This window comes from Leopardus geoffroyi, chromosome A2 (genome assembly GCF_018350155.1).
Source record: "Leopardus geoffroyi isolate Oge1 chromosome A2, O.geoffroyi_Oge1_pat1.0, whole genome shotgun sequence".
In the NCBI taxonomy this organism is placed as follows: domain Eukaryota; kingdom Metazoa; phylum Chordata; class Mammalia; order Carnivora; family Felidae; genus Leopardus; species Leopardus geoffroyi.
The window spans coordinates 111,581,012-111,604,986 of NC_059331.1; the positions used below are offsets into that span (position 1 = coordinate 111,581,012).

Below are 23,975 nucleotides of genomic sequence, written 5' to 3' on the forward strand. Positions count from 1 at the left end.
TTTCCCCCTCTGTGCCTTACAGCCACAACCTGCTTATACTTATAGCATGGCATTGATCACAGTCTGTCATTCATTTTTGTTAGACCTTGAGTACCTAGGAGGAAAAGGCTTTCTATTTTATTGATGAGGCAGTTGCCTCAGTGTTTAACACACACTTTTTCACATTCATTGATTCATTCATTCGTTCAATAAATAACTTACAGATTTACTCTATGTGGTAGGTATTGCATAAGTACTGAATAAGCAATGGAAACATAACTGTACCCATTCCCAGCCCTCATGGAACTTGCATATGTTATCAGTATTGTTACTCAATAGAATCTTAATTAAATGACATTAAACAATGGACCCAACTAAATAGAAAGTTTTCATTTTAACTATAAAAAAATGATGAAATATTGTATAAATTATAATTTGTTTTGTCCAGAATCCTATTGTTTGATTAAAGTATCTTATCTTATTCCTTAAAAATGGGAATTTGTACTTTAAATGTCCTAAAAATTCAAGGAAAATTGTTATTTTCTCCTTTGTTTGTCCTAGTATTTTTTTTTCTTAAATCTAGCATTGAGTAGCAAGTTTTGTATTCATTTATTCATCCATTTCCACTAAGTGCTAACGAAGCCAGGTAAGCACCAGGCACTCAGAAGAAACACTGGTGTAAAAAAGGGTACAGTATTCAGTGCAGAGTACTGCTCTTAGATAGAAGAAGAAACTGAGTGCCTTGTCCTGGGCCTTTGAGTTTTAGAATGCCTGCTCTGGCTGACAATATGAAGCATCTATGAGTGCTATGGGAAAATGCCCATGCAGGGCTAACAACCTCCCCATCCTGGACCACATTCCTGTTACCAGGACCTCCATATGTTTTTCCAACTTCTCTGAGCTGCTTCGTAGGACTTAATAATACTCTTTGCCCTGTATGCCCATTGATAATTTTTATAATAATAAGGTTGTTGCTTTCTTCCTTTTTTAAAAAAAAAAATGTCTATTTATTTTTGAGAGAGAGACAGAGACAGAACACAAACGGGGAGGGGCAAAGAGAGAGAGGGAGATGCAGAATCCGAAGCAGGCTCCAGGCTGCATGCTGTCAGCACAGAGCCCGACGCAGGGCTCAAACTTAGGAGCCATGAGATCATGATCTGAACTGAAGTCAGACGCTTAACAGACTGAGCCACCCAGGCGCCCAGTGTTGTTATTTTCAATTGTGAGGAGCCTAAGAATTAAATTCCTGTTTACACTGATGGAAGGAAATACTCACAAGTGCGAACGTAGGTTCACAATAATGCGTGCCACTGGTGCGGTCTTTCCAAGCAACACTGTAGATCACCTAACCATCCAGTTATCAAATGTTTAAACAAAATATTGCATACTCACATGTGAATGTGACTACATAACATATGGTACACCCTTATAATGTGTTTTTAAAAGAATACATAGCTACTTGGGGAAAGATTCATAATAGATTTTTGAGTGAAAAACAGAATAAATGGAATTATTTTAAAGAATATATAATTGCCTGTGAAAAGACTTGTAATGCATTATTAAGTGAACAAACAGTATGCCATCATAAATATAATTTGATTCTCATTTTCAAATATTTTTATATACAAAACACAAAAGAAACATATTAGCAGGCAAAACTCAATTTGCCCCATTTCTAAAAATATTGAACATGTATGACCTATATAATCAGAAGACAGCAATAAATGTTGTTATAAAATAAACACTTCAGAAGACCACACTGCAAATTGACTAATGTGCATAACATATACCAATATGCTTTTTGAAAGAGAATAATCCTTTTTAACAAACAGATATATTTGGTATATTCCCAATAAGAAGATGGATAGATGTTGACAATAATATTTCTGAATCAAAAAGAATAGTATTATAATTTCTTCAGGGAATTGCATTCATAAATTACCGTAAGTGTGGCTAGTTATTAGAAGTTAAAATTACCAAAGAAATGATTTTTTTTTAAAACTCATATGAATGAATTATATACCATTAAATGGTTACAGTTAGAAAGAGTTAGATTAGAAACTTTGCTCCTGACATAAAAATGTACAAAATCTGACTCATAACATTAAAAATCTGTATTATTTGAGCCAAAAATATAAGTTGTGTTAGATTTGTAGTATTATTCTGAATGCTGACTTTGCAAGTACATAGCCTTTGTCTAATTATGAAAAGTTTTAATTAGAGTAACCTAGATCTTCAGATAAACTAGATTAGAGAATTTTCTATCTCCCCAAAGTATCTTTTCATAATTGGAATGATTACTTAATTGAACAGTTCACATGGAATGGATTCTTACAATGCTACCCTGAAAGGGAGAAGTGACTCAGGCAGGAAACCTAATCTTCCTAAAGGACATTCAGAAGAGAGTGAATGAATGTTAGCTTTTATGTCCTTGGTTCCAAGTGACAGAGTATTAGAATATGGCAGCTCCTAAGGTAGCCCTGTGGCTGGGAGAGAGCAAGAGAAATCCAGCAGAGAGAGAGGCTGGGTGAACAAGTACGCAGATCTAGTACAGCAGGGAAGAATGACAATGCCAGAGAAGGAATCTGAAGTTGGCAACAGAAGTCTCACCTTCACTTGTAATTTCAGTGCTAAACATGCAGTGCAGGTAAAATTGTTGAATATCTCAAATATTCATTAGTATGAAGACATATATTAATCTAGTACTAAATTTTGATTGATAATTATTGTCTAAATAGTATTGTTTTTTAAACATTTATTTATTTGGAGAGAGAGGGTGTGCGCAAGTGGGTGTACGGGGTTGGGGGGCGGAGAGAAAATCTCAAGCAGGCTCCGTGCTGTCGTTGCAAAGCCCTATGAGATCGTGACCTGAACTGAAATCAAGAGTTGGGTGCTTAACCGGCTGAATCACCCAGGCGCTCTTAATTAATAGTATTATTGGCCATCACTCAATGGAAATTTCTTCCTTTTATCCTTATGATCATTTCAAATGAGAATGAAGAACATCTGTATACCATGATACGTGGTATTGAATTTTTGTCTAAATTATTGGTGTAAAGAATGTTCATAATTTAGGATTAAAAGGGAATAAGGACAAAGTGCACACAGAAAGCATCATTCTTAGTAGATGGTGATGTATTTAAGACAGAAACTAAATAAAGTAGAAATTATAAGGGCGCCAGGGTGGCTCAGTCGGTTGAGCGTCCGGGTTCAGCTCAGGTCATGACCTCCCCCAATCACACTTTTTTCTCTCTCTCTCTCCCCCTCTTTTTCTCTCTCTAAAAAGTAAAATAAACATTAAAAAATGAAAAAAAAAATTATAAACAGGTAAGTAAAAATATTGAAAAAATATGTAGTCAATTACCAACAAAAAATTGCTTTTATTTTATTTATTTTTTTAAATCTTTATTCATTTTTGAGAGAGAGACAGCACAAGCAGGGGAGAGGCAGAGAGAGAGGGAGACACAGAATCTGAAGCAGGCTCCAGGCTCTGAGCTGTCAGCACAGAGCCTGATGCGTGGCTCGAACTCACCAGCCGTGAGATCATGACCTGAGCCAAAGTTGGATACCCAACCGACTGAGCCGCCCAGGTGCCCCCCAAAAAAGTGGATTTAAATATACTGAGTAAAAGATCAGAAAAGGGATAATTACTATTTTTGTTGTTTTTATAGGTAACATTGCAATAGGCAAAGGCAGTAAACCAGTTGTAGCTCTCTATCCTTCTACTTGTCTTTTTATTTTATTTTAAGTTTCTCTTAGTCTTACATATAGACTACATTAAACATTCATTTATTGGGGCGCCTGGGTGGCGCAGTCGGTTAAGCGTCCGACTTCAGCCAGGTCACGATCTCGCGGTCCGTGAGTTCGAGCCCCGCGTCGGGCTCTGGGCTGATGGCTCAGAGCCTGGAGCCTGTTTCCGATTCTGTGTCTCCCTCTCTCTCTGCCCCTCCCCCGTTCATGCTGTGTCTCTCTCTGTCCCAAAAATAAATAAACGTTGAAGAAAAAAAAAAAAAAAAAAAAATTAAAAAAAAAAAAAAAAAACATTCATTTATTCAACATCTGTCAGTTGAACAACTTTTTTTGTGACAGCCAGCCAGTTGAGCTATGTACTGTATTCCACCCCTTTAATCATCCACCATGATGTACGGTAGGCATCATTACCACTCTGTAGTAGATACTAAAATGATTCACGGAGATCAGAGAACTCACCCATGGTTGCAATTAGTACATGAAAAGTTAGCAGTAAAATCTGAGTCTGATCTTTTTCTGTTGGAGACCTCTTTGCTTCTGCGAAAAATACTTTCCATGTCTGTATGTGTGTGTAAGTGTGCAAAAATTACACCCTCACACTCACATAAAACAAGCTGTAGTGAAATGATAAGTCTGGGCTTTGTCAGTTACTATTGGAATCCTAATTTTTTAACCTGTGCTTCTGCTACCTAGCTTTACTCTTTCTTTCCTGTTGTTTGTTCTCAAACCCTGCCACCCCTAAGTTCATTCCGCACCATGTATGAAAAGAAAGAATTGAAATACATTTAGCTCATGAAGCATCTTGCACATGTTTTCTGTTTCATTTTGTTCCCTTTTTAATTTCTTTTAAGTGAAAAGAATAAAAGGTTTTAGGTCTGTCCTCTTAATTTTAATATTGATTGTTTTCATTTAAATAATGATAATCAATTTTTCATGCAAGGTTTTCTTCTCAGCAGACACATGCATTCAGATGGGCACACACACTAAAAAACTTGCCTTCTGTTTCTGTGATTAATTGAGATGTAGAGAGTGATGGGTATGGGGTAAAAATAGAAAGGCAATTAGTGCAACTAGGCATGAAATACATTGAGATACAAGCAGAATGTCTCCCCAGTTAGTGATCTCTTTCTGGGCTCTTGAGGATTAGCATCCCATTAGCAAGTCACTGGAATGGAAATCTTCGGCCTTTGGGGAGACCAGAGCATTAAAAATGGAATTAACTCTAACTGCAAACTGAGTCAGCACAATAGATCATTAATTCTACGCCTTGGGTATATATCATGCTGAGCTTTGGTGTGTGGGCTTCTGAAATATGAGGAGTGAGCTTATAAAGCATTGCAATGACTAAATGATGGTTATCTATCATTTCATCCTTCATCCTTACCACTGAGATACTAATGTCTTTGGTGACTCTGGTGACTCAAAACCAGTATTGAAATACAGATGAAAGTTTTTACTAGAACTAGTGCATATGGACCTTTATTTAGAAAAGTTTTACGTTGTGTATATTTTGTAATATTTATTTTTAAGAGAGAGAGAGCATGTGGACACACATGTGCACACGTGCACAAGTCGGGGAGAGGCAGAGAGGTGGGGGGGAGGGACAGAGGATCTGAAGTAAGCTCGAACTCTCAAACTGTGAGGTCGTGATCTGGGGCTGAAGTTGGACACTTAACCGATAAGCCACCCAGGACACCCCAGTGTATTGTATATTTTGAAAAAATAAATTTATGTTGCACTTACTGAATATCAGTGATTCCTAGTTTTTAAAAAGCTATGTCCTTGGGGCGCCTGGGTGGCTCAGTCAGTTAAGCTTCTGACTTCAGCTCAAGTCATGATCTGAAGGTTCGGTTCTTGAGTATGAGCCCCACAAGCCCCAGGAGCCTCATCAGGCTCTCTGCTGTCGGCATGGAGCCTGCTTTGGATTCTAAGTCTCCCTCTCTCTCTGCCCCTCCCCAACTGGCACTCTCTCTCTCTGTCTCTCTGTCTCTCTGTCTCAAAAAAATAAACTATAAAAAAAACCAAAAAAACTAAAAGCTATGTCCTCAGCTGATAAAGATAAAAATATCACAATGCTTCAAGCAGTATCCTACCAAAAATTGAGAATTACATCTTTCTACATGAAGTTGACTTGTTTTGCTTTCTATAGAAATACCAGTGGTATTAAAAATGTTTTGAAATAAATTTCTAAGTATAAAAATATAGTGAACACTTGATTATTTTCAAGTGATGTATAGTACTCCCTGATTTCTAATGATCTTTTCTTACTCTTCCACATCCTCTTTGAGAATGTCTAACAGAGAGTATTATCTCCTTTGATCATCGCAGTGTAGCATAGTCATTAACAACTGCCATTTACAGATTCTTACCCCAGGGTTTCTCACACTCGGCAGTATAGACATTTGAGTCCAGATAACTCTTCGTTCTGGGATCTGTCCTGTACGTTGTAGGATGTTTAGCAGCATCTCTGGCTTCTACCCACTAGATTCCCAACAGCTATACTCCATACTGACCATCAAAAATATCTCCACACATTACCAATTGTCCCATGGTGTTAACATCTTCCCTGACTGAGAAGCACTGGTTTATCCTTTACTGAGCATGATTTAATTTAATTCTACAAAAACTTGGCAGAGTACGTGGGACTTGGTTAATCAGAGTCTTGGTAGGAAACAGAACGTTCACAATATTGGTCATAGACTTTTATGAAAGGAGTCCTTTACAACTGCTTAGGGATGTTGAGGCACCCAGAAAATAGCAGCCAGAAACGATTCCCACCCCTAGGGTTGAAAAAGCAAGGAGAGGAAATAATGTTTCTGCAGTGCTGGGAAAGCTGGAACCATGGAGCAGAAGCCTCTCGAGGGAGATGAAATCAGAAAGAAACAAAACTCTAGCCAGTGATGCAACACTGAGGCAGAGAGACCAGAGGATACCCTGGCCCCTCCCTCCTCCTTAATCCTTTATCACTAACCAGTCCTACCCATAGATGAGCCCAAAGGAAATAAAACCAGCAAAGGTCTAGAGTGAGGCAACCCCAGTACTCAGCCTTATGAGCTGAGACAAAGATGTAAAATGGAGTCTATTGGGGCACATGGAGGGGAAAAAAAAAACTGTCCCCATTTTAACATGAAAAACTGAGGTTTAAAGATACAAAGTAATTCACCCAAAGCCAATGTACTCCATTCCCTACTAGTAATCTATAGCTGACTTGCATAAATGAACTGACATTCAGAGACTGGGAATTATTCAAGGTTATTGATTTTAGTAGCTGATAGCTACAAGACCAGAACCCAGTTTTCATTCCTAGTCTGGTGTTCACTTTTTTTGTGTCGACCTTTGAAAGAAATTTTAGAACTGTATATCCAGCCCACTCTGAAACAAACATAGGAATTAAAGCTATGTGCTGACCTGGCAAATCATTTTCTTTTCCCTGAAAAGCTTACGGAATTCTAGGTTTCATGTAGAATGTTTAAATGGCATATGCTTTTTTTCCAAGCTTTTTGGCACATTTTAGTCTTGATTGCAGAAACTCGGCCCCAACTGGTGCTGTGTGTTAGGAGAGAGAAGGGGGCTGGACTGAAAATCAGGAGAGTGGGGACCCAGTTCTGACTGGGTCATTCCTGCCATCCTTAGCAGTAGTAGCAGTAATGAAAGTTCCATAAATCTTTCCTTCCCTTGCATTCATCTAGATCTTCACAGTTATTTTCAGGTATCTAATCAGGTGGCCATAGCTCTAAAATAAAGGAAGTATTAGATTTTTATGCTTCAGAAATGAAGAGCCAGGCTCAGAGAGTACTAGAGTCTTACTGAATATCCCATAGCTGGGAAGTGGACTTCACCTCTTCTCACTGAAAACATAGTGCATTTCCTACTCCATCCTTTAAAGTGATTAATCAATTGATAGTCTTCCCCTGAAGAGCCAGTCAATCGGTAGCATTTTATACTTAGATTTCATCATCAAGGCATGTCTAGATCAAAGTCTGAGAATCTGTAATTTTTTGTCTTCAGGTTATAAGCAAGGCCACAGTGGAAAGCAATAAGAGTTAGTACATAGAGATTCCTCATTTCTTCCTTTCTAGGTTTCAGATGAATATATTTATTAACTTACAGCTTTTTAGAGACAACAATTGGTGTTTTAAAGGAATTTAAAAATAAACATGTACAGGGAAACATATCTAAGTGAATTAATACAGTTTTATTTTCTCCCTTTAATCCTGGTTGAATCAGATGCTAGTAATTCAAATTCAGACTTCTCCACTAAGATAAAGTGGACTGACAACTCCTGGAAGGTCTGGAAGAACCTTAATCCTTTACCCAAACTGTTTACCTCCTTTGCCTCAAGGTGGGGGCCCCAGGAAATGGTACATATCAGGGCTCCGGCACTGAGCTTCTTGTTCTCAGTCCTGCTTTCTGCCTACCCCCTTTTTCATTTTCTACTTTTGCAATACTTTCAAGCCACCCATCGCTACCTTTTCAGGGTTTTCGGCCATAAAATCAGGTATATAACACAAAAAAATTAACTTGTTTTATTTTTATAAGTGGATATTTCTTTCAAGTTCCTATTTCATCAAGCTCATTCCAAGTAAAGCTAAAATGTAGGGGTTCTTCATCCAACATCAAGCTGCAGAGAAGGGAAACAGAAAACAAAAAGACAAAATGAACATGTAGATATTTGAAGTCTAAACATAAAAACAAATCAATAATAAAGAGGGATAAGAAAGAAAAGATTGTTAAGTTTTACTTTGACACACTTTGCAGTCAGGCAAAAATATAAAATTCCTTCAAAGAAAACATTTCACTCACCGAAAACTCTAGCTGCATGATACCATCATATCTAATGCAGATATTAGTAATGCTTTGGGAAAAGGTTTATAATTGTTATCATGTTCATATACAAGGAAGGGTGGAGCAGAAATATTTTGGTATTTAGAAGAATAGACTTGATCTAGATTATCTAGGTACAGATCATGGTGTCATCCCTTTTTACCTCTGAGACCTTGGGCAAGTTACTTACCCTCTCTGTGTTTGTTGCCTCATTAATCTAATCAAGGTATAAATAGAATCTGTCCCATATAGATTTTTTCTTATGGTTAAACAAGTTAATATTAACAAAGTGTTTACAACAGTAGTGAACACGGGAATCACTACATGAATGTTAGTTGTCGTTGGAAACACTCTTTTCATAACTGTCATCATCAACGTCATCACCATTTTCGTTACCATCACTGACTTGTACTACATAGGGGCTCAATCCAGTGTTCCCATTCTTCTAGAGTATAATTACGTAGAAGCCTAATACATATTTACTAAATTAGAGAACGTCACTACCTAGAATAGTTTAACCAAAGAAATACTAATGTATGTATACTAATGTATAATGTGCATTTGTACTTTGGAACATATAACCTAACTCGGAACTTTCAAATCTAAGGCTTGGCCACCCTTTCTTCCTATTTGATTGTATACTAAATGTGTAGAAAGTTTTATTCATGATTCTTCTTGGTTTGGTGTTAATATACCAAGTATATTTTCTCAGGATATCAGGTTAGAAACTACCGACAAAGAAATATTCCAGGAATCAGAATTAGACATAAATTATATGCTACAGAGGTGTCTTCTTATTACCAGAAGTCAGGCCAGAGTCTCTAAAATCACATCAGGGTACTGTTTTTGTGGTATTGCGTTTCACCCTTGGGAGAATTAAAAGAGCTGACAATGACGTATAATAAATCTTACTCTGACCCAAACATATTTAATGATTAAACCTCCCAGCAATCCCAATTCTGTCAGATAAAATAAGTAGAAAACTTTATATTTTTACTCTTTTTTCACTTCATATTTAGAGAAGTAAGAAAACATTTTGCACATTTCATAAAAATAATTACTATATTTGTCTGTTTCATTCATTTAGAGTTAATGCCTTATTTTACATGGTTGGAATTTTAATTTGAGATGAGAAGGAACCAAGAAAAGGGTGAGCCGTTTTTTATACACAGGAGCAGCTGGCTCTCTATTTTTTAATTTTTATCTATTTTCTTTGTCTCAATCCCCAGCCTCTGAGCCCAACTTGAAGGTGCGGTCCAGGTTAAAACAGAAAGTGGCAGAGAGGAGAAGCAGCCCCTTACTCAGGCGGAAGGATGGAAATGTTGTCACTTCATTCAAGAAGCGAATGTTTGAGGTGACAGGTAATTGAGGACTGGGCAGACATACACTAAAAAATGCTGGTAGGAGGAATGAAAATAAATAGTTTAGAATAAACATGGCTGTTGCATATTAAAGTTATTTTGAGGAGAAACATTTCTTGAAAGGAAATTATATTGAAAACTCACAAGTAGTTCAGTAAACCCTGCCATGCATTCACCAACTGTGTTAAATAGGAAATGAATGAAAAACAGAACTATGTGTCAATCTAGGCGTAACTAGGGAATGCCAAAGCTCACCTTAATCTTTTCAGAAACAGGCAGTCCGTTTTAGGAATGCCAACTAGAAGAATATAACTTTTAATGAAATTTGATCAGAAATGAGCAGAGGGAGGTCCAAGAAGAACACTTCCACCATACTCAGACATGAATGTACAAAATGCATCTGGGAAAATTAAACTATGTGGAACAGCAAAACCTTGACTTTTCAACAAATTTACAGAACTCATAAATGACTTTATGTGTTTACTAGTGAACTGGGACTTATGGCAGGAGGGGGATATATTGCCTTTTAGGAAGGGAAAGAAACTGTCATTTTCACTAGTCTCAAATGGAAGAGTTCTTATTTTTTTAGCTGCCTGGTTAGTGGTGGGGTGAACAGGTTAGGAAATTCAACCTGATGTCTTACAAAGCTTTCTAGTCCCAGTTGGACCTGGTCTGAAATTAGAGAGGACCTAGGGATATGAGAACCAAAAAGGCTAGCCAAAGTAATAGTATGGACTACTGTTTACTGAGTACCTACTTGGAGCTATGCATTGTATCTGGTCATTTCCTTCAGTTGCATCAGTAAAGAAGTGGTCATTTGCAACCATTTTTTTTTTTCCATGGTTATACCAATCTAGTCAGTTGCTATTATTCCTCCAAGATCAGATCTTATCCTTAGCAGGTAAGGATAATAATTTTTAAAAATGACTTGTCTGTATCTCCTGTGGCCATCATAGTGTGCAGTTTGGGGAGACAATAGGGCAAAGGTGGTGGAGGTGAAAAATACAGAATACTAATGTGACTTGGTAGTTTGGCAGGTTATTTAGGAAAAAAAAGATGCGTCATCTCCTATGCAATCCTGATAGATTAATATGTGTATCCAAATAAAGTATTATTGGAAACTTTTTCCTTGACAGATAAGACCTGTTAAATAAATAAATAGTAAAGTTTATACTTATTTTTAATATCAAATATCATCACTAATTTGGACAATTCTAAATTCGGCGCTACAGACTTTCTTTTTCAGAATGCATATTTGTACTTACATAAATAAAAATCTTAATTAAGTTTTTATAATAGAGGGACTTAGTGGGTTTGGGGTGTTGGGGAGTGAATCTGTTTTCATGAATGTAAAGAAGATGAAAATATCATTGTCTAATGCAAGTAGATATGAGTGATTTTTCTAATTGGAGAGAATATGCTACCTCATAACAGGAAAACCTGAAGAAACAAGAAAAACATATACATTGCTTTGCTTTTTTTGTTTGTTTTCGCTTTAGAATCTGATTCTCTAAGGTAATATTTATATAACCCAAAGTTCTTTTCTATTTATGATCTTGTCTTGATTGTAACTTTTCCCCCACAGTAACTTGCCATATTGCAGCAGAGTTTTGCTCAATACCAATCTGGATAATGATTAATTCTAACTTAAAGGGGTTATGATTTGCTGGAGTTTTGCTCAAGTTTCTTTCATTCTTTTTTTTTTTTTTTTGAAATACCATATTTTTCCCTCCCTAATTTTGTGAGATAATGACTGCCCCTTTCATCTGAGGAAATAATGTGTTTTCAAAGAGAGACTTGTATGTTTTTTAGACACACATTTCTGCTCAGTGAGCTAGGACTTGTGGACACTTTGGTAGATTTTTTTTTAAACTAGTATGTTGTACTTATTCTAAATGTCTTTGGGGGATCTGGACTACCAGACAGACAGCTTTAGTCACCTGTACTCCTCCCCCTTCTTCTGCCAGCTTTCATGTAACTGGGATGAGCTGTGTTTGAAACTTAATACTAATTACTTTTACTATCTAGGCAGAGACTTCATAGCATCATAGCAGTTAACTTGACGTTGCTGTTCTCACATCTGTACATCTGTCTTCCCCATGACACAGGTTCAAGTGCATGCTGTTTCCAAACCTATGCCCCCTTTCCTCCCAATAATTGACATGGGAATGACTTGCCATCTCCCTCTTTTTTAAATTCCAGAGTTTTCTGCCCCTTTTCCACCAAAGCCATGTTATTTTAAAATTCTAAGCCTTGGCACATCCCCATGCCTGTGATGCCTTCTCCTCCACTCCCTTCTTCTCCGTTGCCTGCGTATCATGAACCACTTCTCTTCAAGCACCAGGTGCAATATCACTTATTTTCTGAGACTTTCTCAGTGATCCCAAAATATCAGTTGCTGCCTCCCCTTCCACAGCTCATCCAGTACAATGTTGTAGAATCCTGTAGCGGCATTTGTTTGCTGCCTTGAGTTCTAGTGCTCATGGCAGTGATTTCTAAATAAGGAAATACTTTGGTCTGAATATCACACACAAGATATAAATAATATAGGTTTAAAATGACAAGGCAGATATAAGAAAATAACTTTTTTTTTGTTTTTAAAGACTAGATATGAAAATGAGACATTAATGAGAAAACAGTAGTCACACAAGGAAGGACAAGAATTAGGAGTCTAGGGGAGACGAAGCTCCTTGAAGTATTTTTTTAATGTGTATTTTTCTCATTAAAAGAACAGCAAAGGGGTGCCTGGGTGGCTCCGTCGGTTGAGCGACCAACTTCGGCTTAGGTCATGATCTCACAGTTGGTGAGTTCGAGCTCCACGTCGGGCTCTGTGCTGACAGCTCAGAGCCTGCAGCCTGCTTCAAATTCTGTGTCTCCCTCTCTCTCTGCCCCTCCCCTGCTCATACTCTGCCTCTCTCTGTCTCTCAAAAATAAATAAATGTTAAAAAAAATTAAAAACAAAAAACAGCAAATAAGAAAGAATCAAAGATAAAGAGCAAATTAATCAAAATGTAAGCAAAATATATAGACAGAAAGGCAGTGAGAAAGATGTGTTTCAGAATTTCTACCAAAGAACTTCTTTATTTTTTTTCATCAAAAACTTCTATAATGATCTCTAAGTGGATATCCTTACTTTTCTAGAAATTATTGAGTACTGGGTTGTATTTTTAACAGTGAAAACAAAGGGAGAAAAGTGGTAAGAAAATTCAGAAATGTTTCAAAAGTTTCCACAGGTTTTTGTTTTTGTTTTTGTTTTTGTTTTTGTTTTTTAATGTACTGAAATGGTGCTTGTCATTCCCATAGGGAAAGAAAAGAGTGTTCTGTGCTGTATGTTACTTAGAGTATAACTAAAGCTCATCTTTGTATGTTTTTCATGGATCTGTTTGTGCTTCACAATGTTTTTCAGAATCCTCAGTCAGTAGCAGCTCTCCAGGGTCTGGCCCCAGCTCACCAAACAATGGGCCAACCGGTAATGTTACTGAAAATGAGACTTCAGTTTTGCCACCTACTCCTCATGCTGAGGTAAGGCTCTTTATTATTTTGGTTCTTTTAAAAATTAGATCCTTGATGAGCCTTGTAAAACAAAGTGAGATTTCTGAACCGAACTTTAAAGCCACCTGTTCTTAGCTATTTTTCTGTAGGCTTATAATATATGGAATTGAATAAACTTGATCTTATTTACAAAGTTTGGATGGCAATCAGGGTTTGAAAATGTTGAAATGTAATCCTCAAAAAAAACCTTTTAGTGATACAGAGTATACACTGCCCAGCAGTTGTGCAGCTCAGTACTATTATGTTTGTTTTTATTCTGATGGGGGTAGACCCATAAATATGCAAAAACAACCTTATGAAAATCTCTCAGTAGAACAGCCTGTCAAAGTAGGTTTGTTCTCCCTGGTGAGTGATGAAAAAAGGAAGGAGTATTCCAGCTGAGGAACATAGGGCTCAACTGAGCAAACATTTACTGAGGACCTACTAAGTGCCAGCCATTTTTCCTGGGAATGGGAATATAAAGATGAATAAGATATGAACTCTGTTTTTGAAGAATGAAATATTAAAGGAAATTGATCTGAATTCATGCAGTCAACCCTAATAACATTTTTCAACACATAATTTATTGAAACCAATGATGTAAAAATAGAGGAAAATAAAATTGTGAGTCAACAAGAATTTTTCTATGTAGTTTTGGCATTAGGCTAAGCAAAGGCAACTGTCTATTAATAGCCATTCTTATGAAATAGGCTGTTTTGAGGACACTATCAATTTTTTTTTAAGTTTGTTTATTTATTTCAGAGGAAGAGAAATAGAGAGCACACACAAGCAGGGGAGGGGCAGAGAGAAAAGAGACGGAGAGAATCCCAAGCAGGCTCTGCACCATCAAAGCAAAACCCTACGTGGGGCTGGAACTCATTAACCTTAAGATGTGAGATCATGATCTGAGCTGAAATCAAGAGTCTCATGCTTAACCAACTAAGCCATCCAGGCACCCCCAAAAGACCCCATCAATTGACTGAAACTCTTGATTTTTCTTTTCTGTTATTATAATTCCTCCTTACCATGAATTGCTCCATGCAGGGAAGGCTATACAGTAACATCTCATATATAACTGTACATGTTTCTTCCCTTGTATTTTATAAGAGTCATGGTAACTGAGGGCTGAAAGAGACTGATCAAATATCAGATTCTTGGATCATGTATATTTCCTGGTGTGTGATTATCAAACTTCCACTAAAACACTTATAGGGAACTTTCTTTGCTATTTCCTGAGACATCCCAGTTGATTTTGGATAGTTAGCCTGACTGATAGAAATGTCTTCAGTACATTATGCCAATATCTGTGTCTTTGTAATTTCATACACACACACGCACGCACGCACGCACACGCACCCATATACTTATCACACATTATTTATAAATTGTAAAATCAGGCTACAATATAATTGAAGGCAGAAAACCAGAGGCTATGCCTAATAAGCAAAGGATTGAAACCAGTGAAGTCACTTTTGCTCTGAGGACATTTGTATACTTCAGTTTTGAGTTTTGGTTTTTAGGGCCTCACAAAACTCAAGAGAAAGAAGGCAAAGCTCAGTACTGACCAAGGAGGATAATCTAACATGAAATATTAAGCTGGAATTTCAAAAGTCCGTATCTATGCTATGTTGGTGAGCTCCTCACCCCTGCCACCAGAAGTGTCTGGATACAGGGACAGAATTTCTTCCTGAGAAGTTTTCACCAGAAGCTAGTACTTGCATGGAGTTGTATCCCAAATTTGTATAACCTCAAACTGTTAATTTGGTTTAAAGTACCCCGGATTTGTTAGGGCCCCTAAGTGTCTGGAAAAGCAAATATATATCTTCTCTAGAAGAATACACCTGCATTCTAGATTTCAAAAGTTTCTCTCAGTTTTCCAAGGAAAATGGGCAGAAGAGATAGCATCTCTCTTGCTTATGATTACCTGAAAGCTATCTGAAGAATAACAATTCAGGCCTTGACATTATCTCCAGATTCTTCATCTATTCTTGTGTCTCACCATCCTGCTGTCCCTCTTTCTTTTTTTCATTTTCCTTTCTAAAATGTGATACCAGATAGAGTAAGTTCTTCACATGTGTTTGTTATCATAGATATAAGTGGGATTCTTGAACTATTGGCTGAGGTATTGTATTTGTTTTAATGCATTTATATCTCAATATTGGTCAGTTTTCTGTGACCCTTTAATCAGTTTCCAGGAAAAGAACAACTTGGTCACAGACATTTCTAAAAACTTTAGATTTCCATTTCCTTTAAATTTGAGGAATGTGATTCTCAGCACTAAAGGGTCTGGATTCTAAATCGGCTCTGGATGAATTTTGTGCCCTTCAAAAAAACAATGACACACTATACTACATTAAACAGCATGTATGATTCTTAGAAATGCATTGTTAGTGCTAAAAAGTGCAGAAGACCACTTACAGCATGAGAGTATTTTATTAGGTTCAGAAACAGCAGTACAATATCTTGATTGGGAAAGTATATGCAGCAAAAGTGTATTTTACACAGATTAATGTTGTGATGAACACACAATTTAGCATGATGGTTATTTCTCTGGAGGGGGGAAGGTGGGGAGTATGGGGAGAGACATGGTTTGTTACTAACTATATATATATTATATATATATATAATTATAATATATGTATAATGAGAGAATATATGTATATGCATCCATATATATATATATGGATATATATATATAATGAAAGAATATATGTTTCTTCCTCATTCCTCTAAGTATTTTGTGTGTGTGTGTGTGTGTGTGTGTGTGTGTGTGTGTGTGTATATATATATATATATATATATATATGTATACATATACATATATATATATACACACACAGTACTTAGTACACCATAAAAGAACAACCAAAAAATATATAATTGTGAGGTTGGAAGTAAATGGAAAATTTTGGTGAGATTTTCTCTTCAAACTTTTTATGACCTGTTAAATTAAATTGAGTGTCCCAAATTATGCCACCCTATATTTAAATTTCAAAATAATATACATTGAAGAATGACAATTAAAGAAATTTGTTTATACTGTCTTAATTCTTTTATATTCATAAAGCCTTTATTGTCACAAATATCTGTTTAGAGTGCCCTCACTTTTCAGCTACTTATAGAACGTATTCTGTTACAAACTTTTCCTTCTACCCCCACCATTTAAAAAAAAAAAAAAAAAAAAACAGAAGGAAATGTGATTTAATGGAGTTTGAAAGAGTAGAGGTTTTTCTTCAGGTCAGTGACAGGACATTCACCTCCAAAGCTGGAAAGACTAGTTCAAAAGCAAGCAGTGACTTACTTCATAATGAATTAATTGTGTGCCTGAACTATGATCCAAAAGGCCAGGTGGGCAGACCTTTATGCACTGATGGGTAGCCTCTCCGTGGCCCAAAACAAAAAATTCAACCCTGATGGCTAACATGTGGTTTTCTGCTGTGTTGCACTTACAGAGGTCTGTAATATAATTCATACTGGAGAGGTAAAGAGCAGAACTCAGATGGAAACTCTCCACAAATTAATATCCTAGCTGTGTTACACAAAATGCTTCCACCTACACTAGAAAAAGAGGAAAACAAATATTTTCAGCAATTCTTGATTAACAATCATTTTGGGTTTAGTATGATTTTTACAGAAATCTTCCAAGATTAACAATAGTGTGTAATTTCATATCAATAGAAATATTTTTAAGGTATGAAAAATACACATCAACTACACTTTGAAAAGCCAAGCTGATTGCTTGGTTCACCATTTGCAAAACAGGCTTATTTTACCATCTTTGGTTAAACAGCACAGGTGAGTTTTCATTTTAAAATAGTTCAACGGTGTACATTTGAATGAACCTTTATTCTGTGACCTGTAAGTATAAAGGCATGCCACCTAATTCTTTCACAGCCCGTGTAAATGAACGGGATCTACTCTACAGGATTTACTTAGGAAACAGGAAAGTAATGCTGTATCTCGGGCTGATCTTGAGGCTTAGACAAAAGGAAAATTTTTCTCTTGTAAATTCACATGTCCTGCATAATTTAGATGGAGGTTAAGACAGAAGTAGGAGGAGAATTTACTCATAAGTCCCCGCTAAGGAAACAGCACAGCCAATTCGAAAGTATGGGTCTTCCATTCGACAGGCTCCACAGGAACCTGGCTCCAAAACCGACTACTTTGTCATCATTGGTTAAGTCGCTAAACTTGCCCTGACCTCAGATTCTTTATCTAGTGAAAGGTAGTCATGCCTACTCCAACAACTTTGTTGTGAGGGATCGGTGTTAGGAAGGTGGGTAGTGAATTGTGAAGTGTGAAACGAGTTCATTTTTTGTTGTTGTTATCAGTACTGACTCCTAGTAGGGAAAACTCATTAGCATGTTTGTCTTCAAGCCAGCAAATCACATGTGAGAGTGAGTCTCCATCTGCTCTGACCACTTCTGTTCCATTTCTTCTATTTCTTGCATATGCTCACTCCTGAACTCGGCTTGTTGGAGCTACTTGTTTTACTCATTTGTAAACTTGGTTGGGGAGCTGAAACCTCAGGAGTTTCTATTTCCAGCTCTAGTCAGAAATGTCTTTACCTATCTAGTTACTTTATTGTTAATACTGTGGGTCTGCGGGTTCAAATGTTTCCGTGAATATCAACACCATTATTTTAGAGTCCGTAGATTTATTTGATAGTTCTGTTAACAGTAGCCAAGCAGCTGGTTTATTTCTATTTGAACATTAGTGTCTGGCTCTGCTGTGCTATTTTTTAAATAATTTTTTTTCCAGCAGATTCAAACGATTTTTTAAAAAGGATTCTAATAATAAGGTTAAGTACTCTAAAATCATCTGAAATGTCACTTATTGTGTTTGCCCCAATCTCACATGACTCCTCTGCCTATTGTTTCATCATGTTGTTGTGACATTTGCTGTAAATGTTATGCTTCCTCCTGAGTGGGTGCAGAGGTATGGATTTCGATGGCAGAAGATAAAACACTTTCCCCCCATCTTCAGGGAAAAGAGTCTGATGTGACAAAAGAATCATTTAGTAGGAATAACGTGAGTCAATATTGTAAAGCAAGACCTTTAACGAGACCTTCAGCAGTGCCTTTTAAATGCAAAGGAAGCCCAGGTGAATGATAATATTTTTTGTCTCCATATCATTTTATAGTAGTATATTTTTGGATGTCCAGTAAACATAAAAGCTTAGAGATTTAGATTTCTAAAAACTTTCTTCATCACATGGAGATTTTAATTTTCTATCTGCCATCTGAAAGGACAATAGAAAATAAATACTGTTGAAAATATCACTGTGAAAACTACAAGTAAGTATTAAATGATTAAGATATATATATTTGGTTTGGGGTTTTTTGTTGTTTTTTGTTTGTTTGTTTATTTGCTTGTTTTGAGACAGAGCGTGCGAGCAAGGGAAGGGGCAGAGAGAGAAAGGGAGAGAAAGGGAGAGAAAGGGAGAGAGAGAGAGAGAATCCTGAGCAGTCTCCACACTGTCAGCATGGAGTCCAATGCGGGGCTCAAGCTTGCTAACCCTGAGATCATGACCTGAGCCGAAATCAAGAGTCGGGTGCTTAACTGACTGAGCCACCCAAGCGTCCCATCTTTTTTAATGTGGCTCTCTTTCAGATAGTCTAATTTGGGGATCTGGGACCTTTTAAAGCTAAAGCAGACTGAGGTTTACAAGCATGTCTTCCTGCATGCCATTCTACTACACATAGATATTACCAGATCATGCCAGTCAGAGGTACTTCTGTCTCGTGCCAAAGGATCTGATGTCCAGGGGAAGGTGGTTAGCTGCACAGTCATAAGCCAGTGAGTGATGGAGCTGAAATGTAAGACACTGGGGCCACACTTATTTTCACCAGTCCAGACTACTCCTCACCAAGACTCTGTAGAGACTTACATTCCCTATCTGATGCTCATGTATATTGTAGGTAATTTTGACCATGTAGTAAATTTAAAATTCTACATCCCCTTTCTCTAGGAGCTTCTTAAGAAGTAGGTGATTATTTACATAACTAGTTTTCAATCAAAGATCATCTGTTGACTTCTTTGTCTTAAAAGTCAGAAAAGTATTGCTCTTCCTCCCTCCCTTCCTCCATCCCTCCCTACTTTCCATTCCTTCCTTACTCCATTCCTTCCTTCCTTCCTTCCTTCCTTCCTTCCTTCCTTCCTTCCTTCCTTCCTTCCTCTGTATCTCCTATCCCCACTTCCATTTCCCTTGCCCCCATAGGCAGTCATTCTCTCCTGTATTTTTTGTTTGCATGGGCTCTTACATCATTTGTATTTTCTGCTTTGTGCCCCAAAATTTTAGTGAGTGTAAATAGCATGGTGTTATCAACCTCATTCCATTTCTTATTTTTATCACTAAGTATATGTTCTTAGATCTAGTCATGTCATTACGGATGCATATACCTAATAGTTTGCTTTTAATCACTGTAACAATCCCTGGTGGGCAGTGCTCCATTTTATCTACCTGTTCTCCAGAGGGATGTCCCAATGGACTCCAGTTCTCACTCACCACCAAAAACTGCTTCAATAAACTTCATGCTTCAGTGGACATCATCCTAAATGATGATAAGTGAGAGATTAATGAGAGAATTTCTTGAAGATATAATTCCCAGCAGAATAATTTTAGGGTCACAGCGTATAGTGTAATTATTTGTTTATTTTTATGAATTACTCATTAGAATTGCTATGCCAGTCTACAGTCCCACCAGCAATGTGTGATGGTTTTTACCTGTCTCAATTCCTATGACATTCTGAGATTTTGTATTTTTCTAATTTTTGCCCATGTTCCTTTTGTAAGAGATTTTGAGTCTTTTCATTGAAACTAACAGGTTTCTGATTTCAATGGCAAAATTAATAGCTCTGTTGAGAGACATATAATTTTTCAGTATATTTTATTCATCTGGATTGCAAAGATTATCCATAAGAGAGGCTTCCAATTGCTATTATGGTGAGAAAAAAATTTTGAGGGTCATTATTAAGATGTGAGTAGGCCTTCCCTGCCTCAACACCTGACTCCGTCATATCCCTCTTCTCAACATCATGCTCTTTCCAGTCACATGCTCCTAGCTACCAATCAAAGCCTGGTATAAAACTGACACCCTGCTCTGTGCCATTGAAGTGATTTAACCCTACTATAATTATCATAGTTTTCACAGGTCATTAGTTAGTTTTCTATTTTTCTGTGCACCTAACTAGCATAGCACAGTGCCACACTGTTAATCTAACTGAATTGTTATTTATTAATTGTTTTGTAAGTATTAAAAGGTGGTCACTTATACATTTAATATTTCCATTTTATCTTACTACAGGAATGCTTTCTAGTTCTGAATTTTTTTTTACATTAAAACCATCTTCCCCATGTTCTAAGATGGAAAATGGCATTTTAGCACAACTCTGATTTAAGGGCTGGGTCGGTTTCAAAATTGCTTCCTGGAAAAATCATGGCTTTGCCTGAAAATGCTTGTGATCTCACCACAATGCTAAGGTGGAGTAACCTTCCAGCCTTGTAAGAATACTGGTCAGGAACCTTCACTGTCTCAGTGAATTGGTACCTCTCACCACGTCTTTGGCTGGCTTTCAAGTGTGTCTGCCCTCTTTTAGCCGTGTAGATAGAATACAACTCTAGGTTCTTCCTAAGAATCACTAACCTGGAACAGATAGACTGTGTTGATCAAATAGCTGTATCGAGGAAAGTTGTATTTAAAGAAGATAATTTTTTTTATTTATTTTTTTATTTTTTATTTTTTTTATTATATGAAATTTATTGTCCAATTGGTTTCCATACAACACCCAGTGCTCATCCCAAAAGTAAAGAAGATAATTTGAGGAAAACATTTTTTCAGGTCTGTGAAGTTATTTGTGATTCTAGCCATTCCATGTAAATTCTCTGCCTGATACCTTATCTTGTAATTGAAGGAAATGAACTAAGTAATGTCTAAATCCCTGCAGTTCTGTGATATACTATACCAAGTAGTCTCTGTGGGAAGAACCAGCTATATACCTAGTGAACATGGGGGACTCACGACTTTCTTTGTTTCCTCAGGAATGGTCTCCATGACTTGAGCACCCTCATGTCTGTAAAGTCACCAGGGCTTTCACTTTCTTCTCATGTCCAGGTCAGCTGGTTCCCAGTTGCACATATTTATTCTTTTCCATCAGCCTCAGGACCAGATTTTGCTTCCTCTTCTTTTCTAAAGTGTCCCCCATGTCCATACTTTTTTTTTTTTTATGGTTCCCATATCCTTCAGTAATGGTGGCCCAGTGAGATATAGCTTCTATAGCAGTACCTGACAACAAATCATATAGCCTTGATCAGTTTAAAAGTTATGTTCCTGATCTCACTAGGGACCAGAATTGAGCAAATCACTCCGTTTCTTTATCCATAACTGAAGCATAATGATAGCTACAGAGCGCCTATGAAAAATAGGTTAATGTCCAAAAAAGTCCCTAGCCCAGAGGTTGGCACATGGTAGGTGTTGAAAAGCAGTACACTGTCATAAGAAATGGAGACACTCGATTTTGACATGAAACTTCAAGAGTTTAATCCCATAGTGAGAATTTTCTCAGTTGTCTTCACTTTAGTCAAAGCCCATGTGAGCAGCTGGTCCGCTGCTGCCATTATTACATCCAAGAAGAAGTGTTTTTCTTACTTTAGCATAGGTTTGCTTCCTGGGATGAGGTGGAAAGATATCACAGAAGTTCATTCTGTGAAACAAAGATGAACTCATTAGTGTGGCCTGTGGTGTCTTTGGTGCCATTCCCACAGTGCATGTCAACTCTCAGTTGTGAGATAAACAGATACAATCTGGAATGCATATTGTACATGATTTAAGGTGCTTGCTTTTCCACATTTATTTATCTTCTATGAAAACATAAGTGAATGAAATATCATTTTATTATAAATTACTGCTTGCAACTAATAAGCCAGTTAAAATATTTTTTGCTTCCTCACGCATTCGTTTTGTTCTTATTCAAGCATATATTCCAAACTAAAAATTAATATTAAAAGCATATTAATGTAAGCAAAATAAAAGCTTGCCTTTTTAATTAGAGCAAATATGCAACTGGTACTTAGAGCTCCTAATGCAAAATTGCAATCTCACACATTGTAATGATCAGATCTTTTCCTGCAGTCTTCATGCTGTGGCATTTTAGACAACTTTAGTTCTGTAAAGGGTTGCATATAAAAGCAATGTATTGTTAAAACTTTCAATATACCTCTTGATTTTCATGCACAAATATCTGCCTTGTCCTTGTGAGAAAAAAATAAAATCTCAGTTAGCTTGGAATTCCCGGTTGCAATGAAAAAAACTCTACATTTAACCTTCTGCTCTTATTATGTTAAGGCTACGACTCATCTCCAAACAAACCTATGACTGAGGTGATGTTTTGGAATAACATCCTGTGTTTTGGTGGCGCATCACTCTTCAGTGACATTCTGAGGTTGCATTGTATTAGCACATGATATTTTCCCCAGTTAATTGATATCCCAGGTTTGTCCAGGGGAAAATCTACAGCTCCCCCAAACATGCTTGACAAGTTATTATATTTACTTTAGTCAAAGCCCGTGTGTGCAATATCCCTCTTGGAGGTGGTCTATTATTGGAGTCCCATATGCTTTTTGTTTGGGAAGAAAGCAGTCACTGTGTCATACTGTTACATGGAGTATTCTTTTTCAGGGATGTTGTTCCCTTGGGGACCATATCAGGCCAGAGTTCCTTAGTCTAATAAGACCTTTGTAACTCTTATTGTATAAGAGTTCTGGGAGGGAAGCAAGAGTTAAACAGAAAATGTAATTCAAGCAACCATATTGGGCCACATGTGGGAAAACATGACTCTTAGTATTGGATTAAAAAAAAGGTATTTGTTGTAAAAAGGACTGTGATGCGAAAACATTCAAGGTATTTTCAGTGTAAATGAAGCCTTTTGTGGCACAGGGAACTCGTAATATTTTAACATTTACCTTAGCTACTGAATATGAATAATCTAAACATATACCACACAGAATTGTCTATTCATAAATTTTATAGTTAAGAAAGATATTATTAATTATAGAAGTCCTGTATGGTGGTATCTAATCTAAGATTTTCTTGTGTGAGTTTTCCCATCAGTAAAATGATGTTTAATCCATATAAAGATAATGATTATAGCAACATTATATACATATCATTACTCAGTAATACAAAAAATACACTCATAAGAATTACTCAATTTAATTGTTATACTTCACCAATTGAGGACAGACATGCTGATTATGGTCCATAAAGGTAGAATTTTGAAAGTGAATTTTGCACAATGAACACAGAAGCTCTTCAGATTTTGTGGTGATTTCTAATGAAGAGAATTTTAATTTGCACATAGAACTTATGATACAGAAATCAAAATAAACATTTAATATACTTGACTATTTTGATTAATCATGATAATATAAAATATATTTTCCAAAATGTGAACATTTTACAGTAAAATTTATGACATAATAATGTTTTGAGACTCCTTTTTCTTTTTCTTTTTTTTTTTTGTTGTTGTTGT

At 36.7% G+C, this 23,975-nt stretch overlaps 1 protein-coding gene across 14 annotated transcripts in view; it reads left to right on the forward strand.

The window, feature by feature from the left end:
- The window catches only part of HDAC9 (histone deacetylase 9), a 944,501-nt gene that overhangs the window by 523,662 nt on the left and 396,864 nt on the right, over positions 1 to 23,975 (forward strand). For 12 of the 14 annotated variants that reach the window (XM_045495014.1, XM_045495015.1, XM_045495016.1 and 9 more), the window contains 2 exons: positions 9,783 to 9,914; positions 13,321 to 13,436. In XM_045495014.1, the coding sequence (XP_045350970.1) occupies positions 9,783 to 9,914; positions 13,321 to 13,436 (248 nt within the window). The remainder of the gene's footprint in view (positions 1 to 9,782; positions 9,915 to 13,320; positions 13,437 to 23,975) is intronic. The other 2 variants (XM_045495020.1, XM_045495021.1) reach the window with 1 other exon arrangement.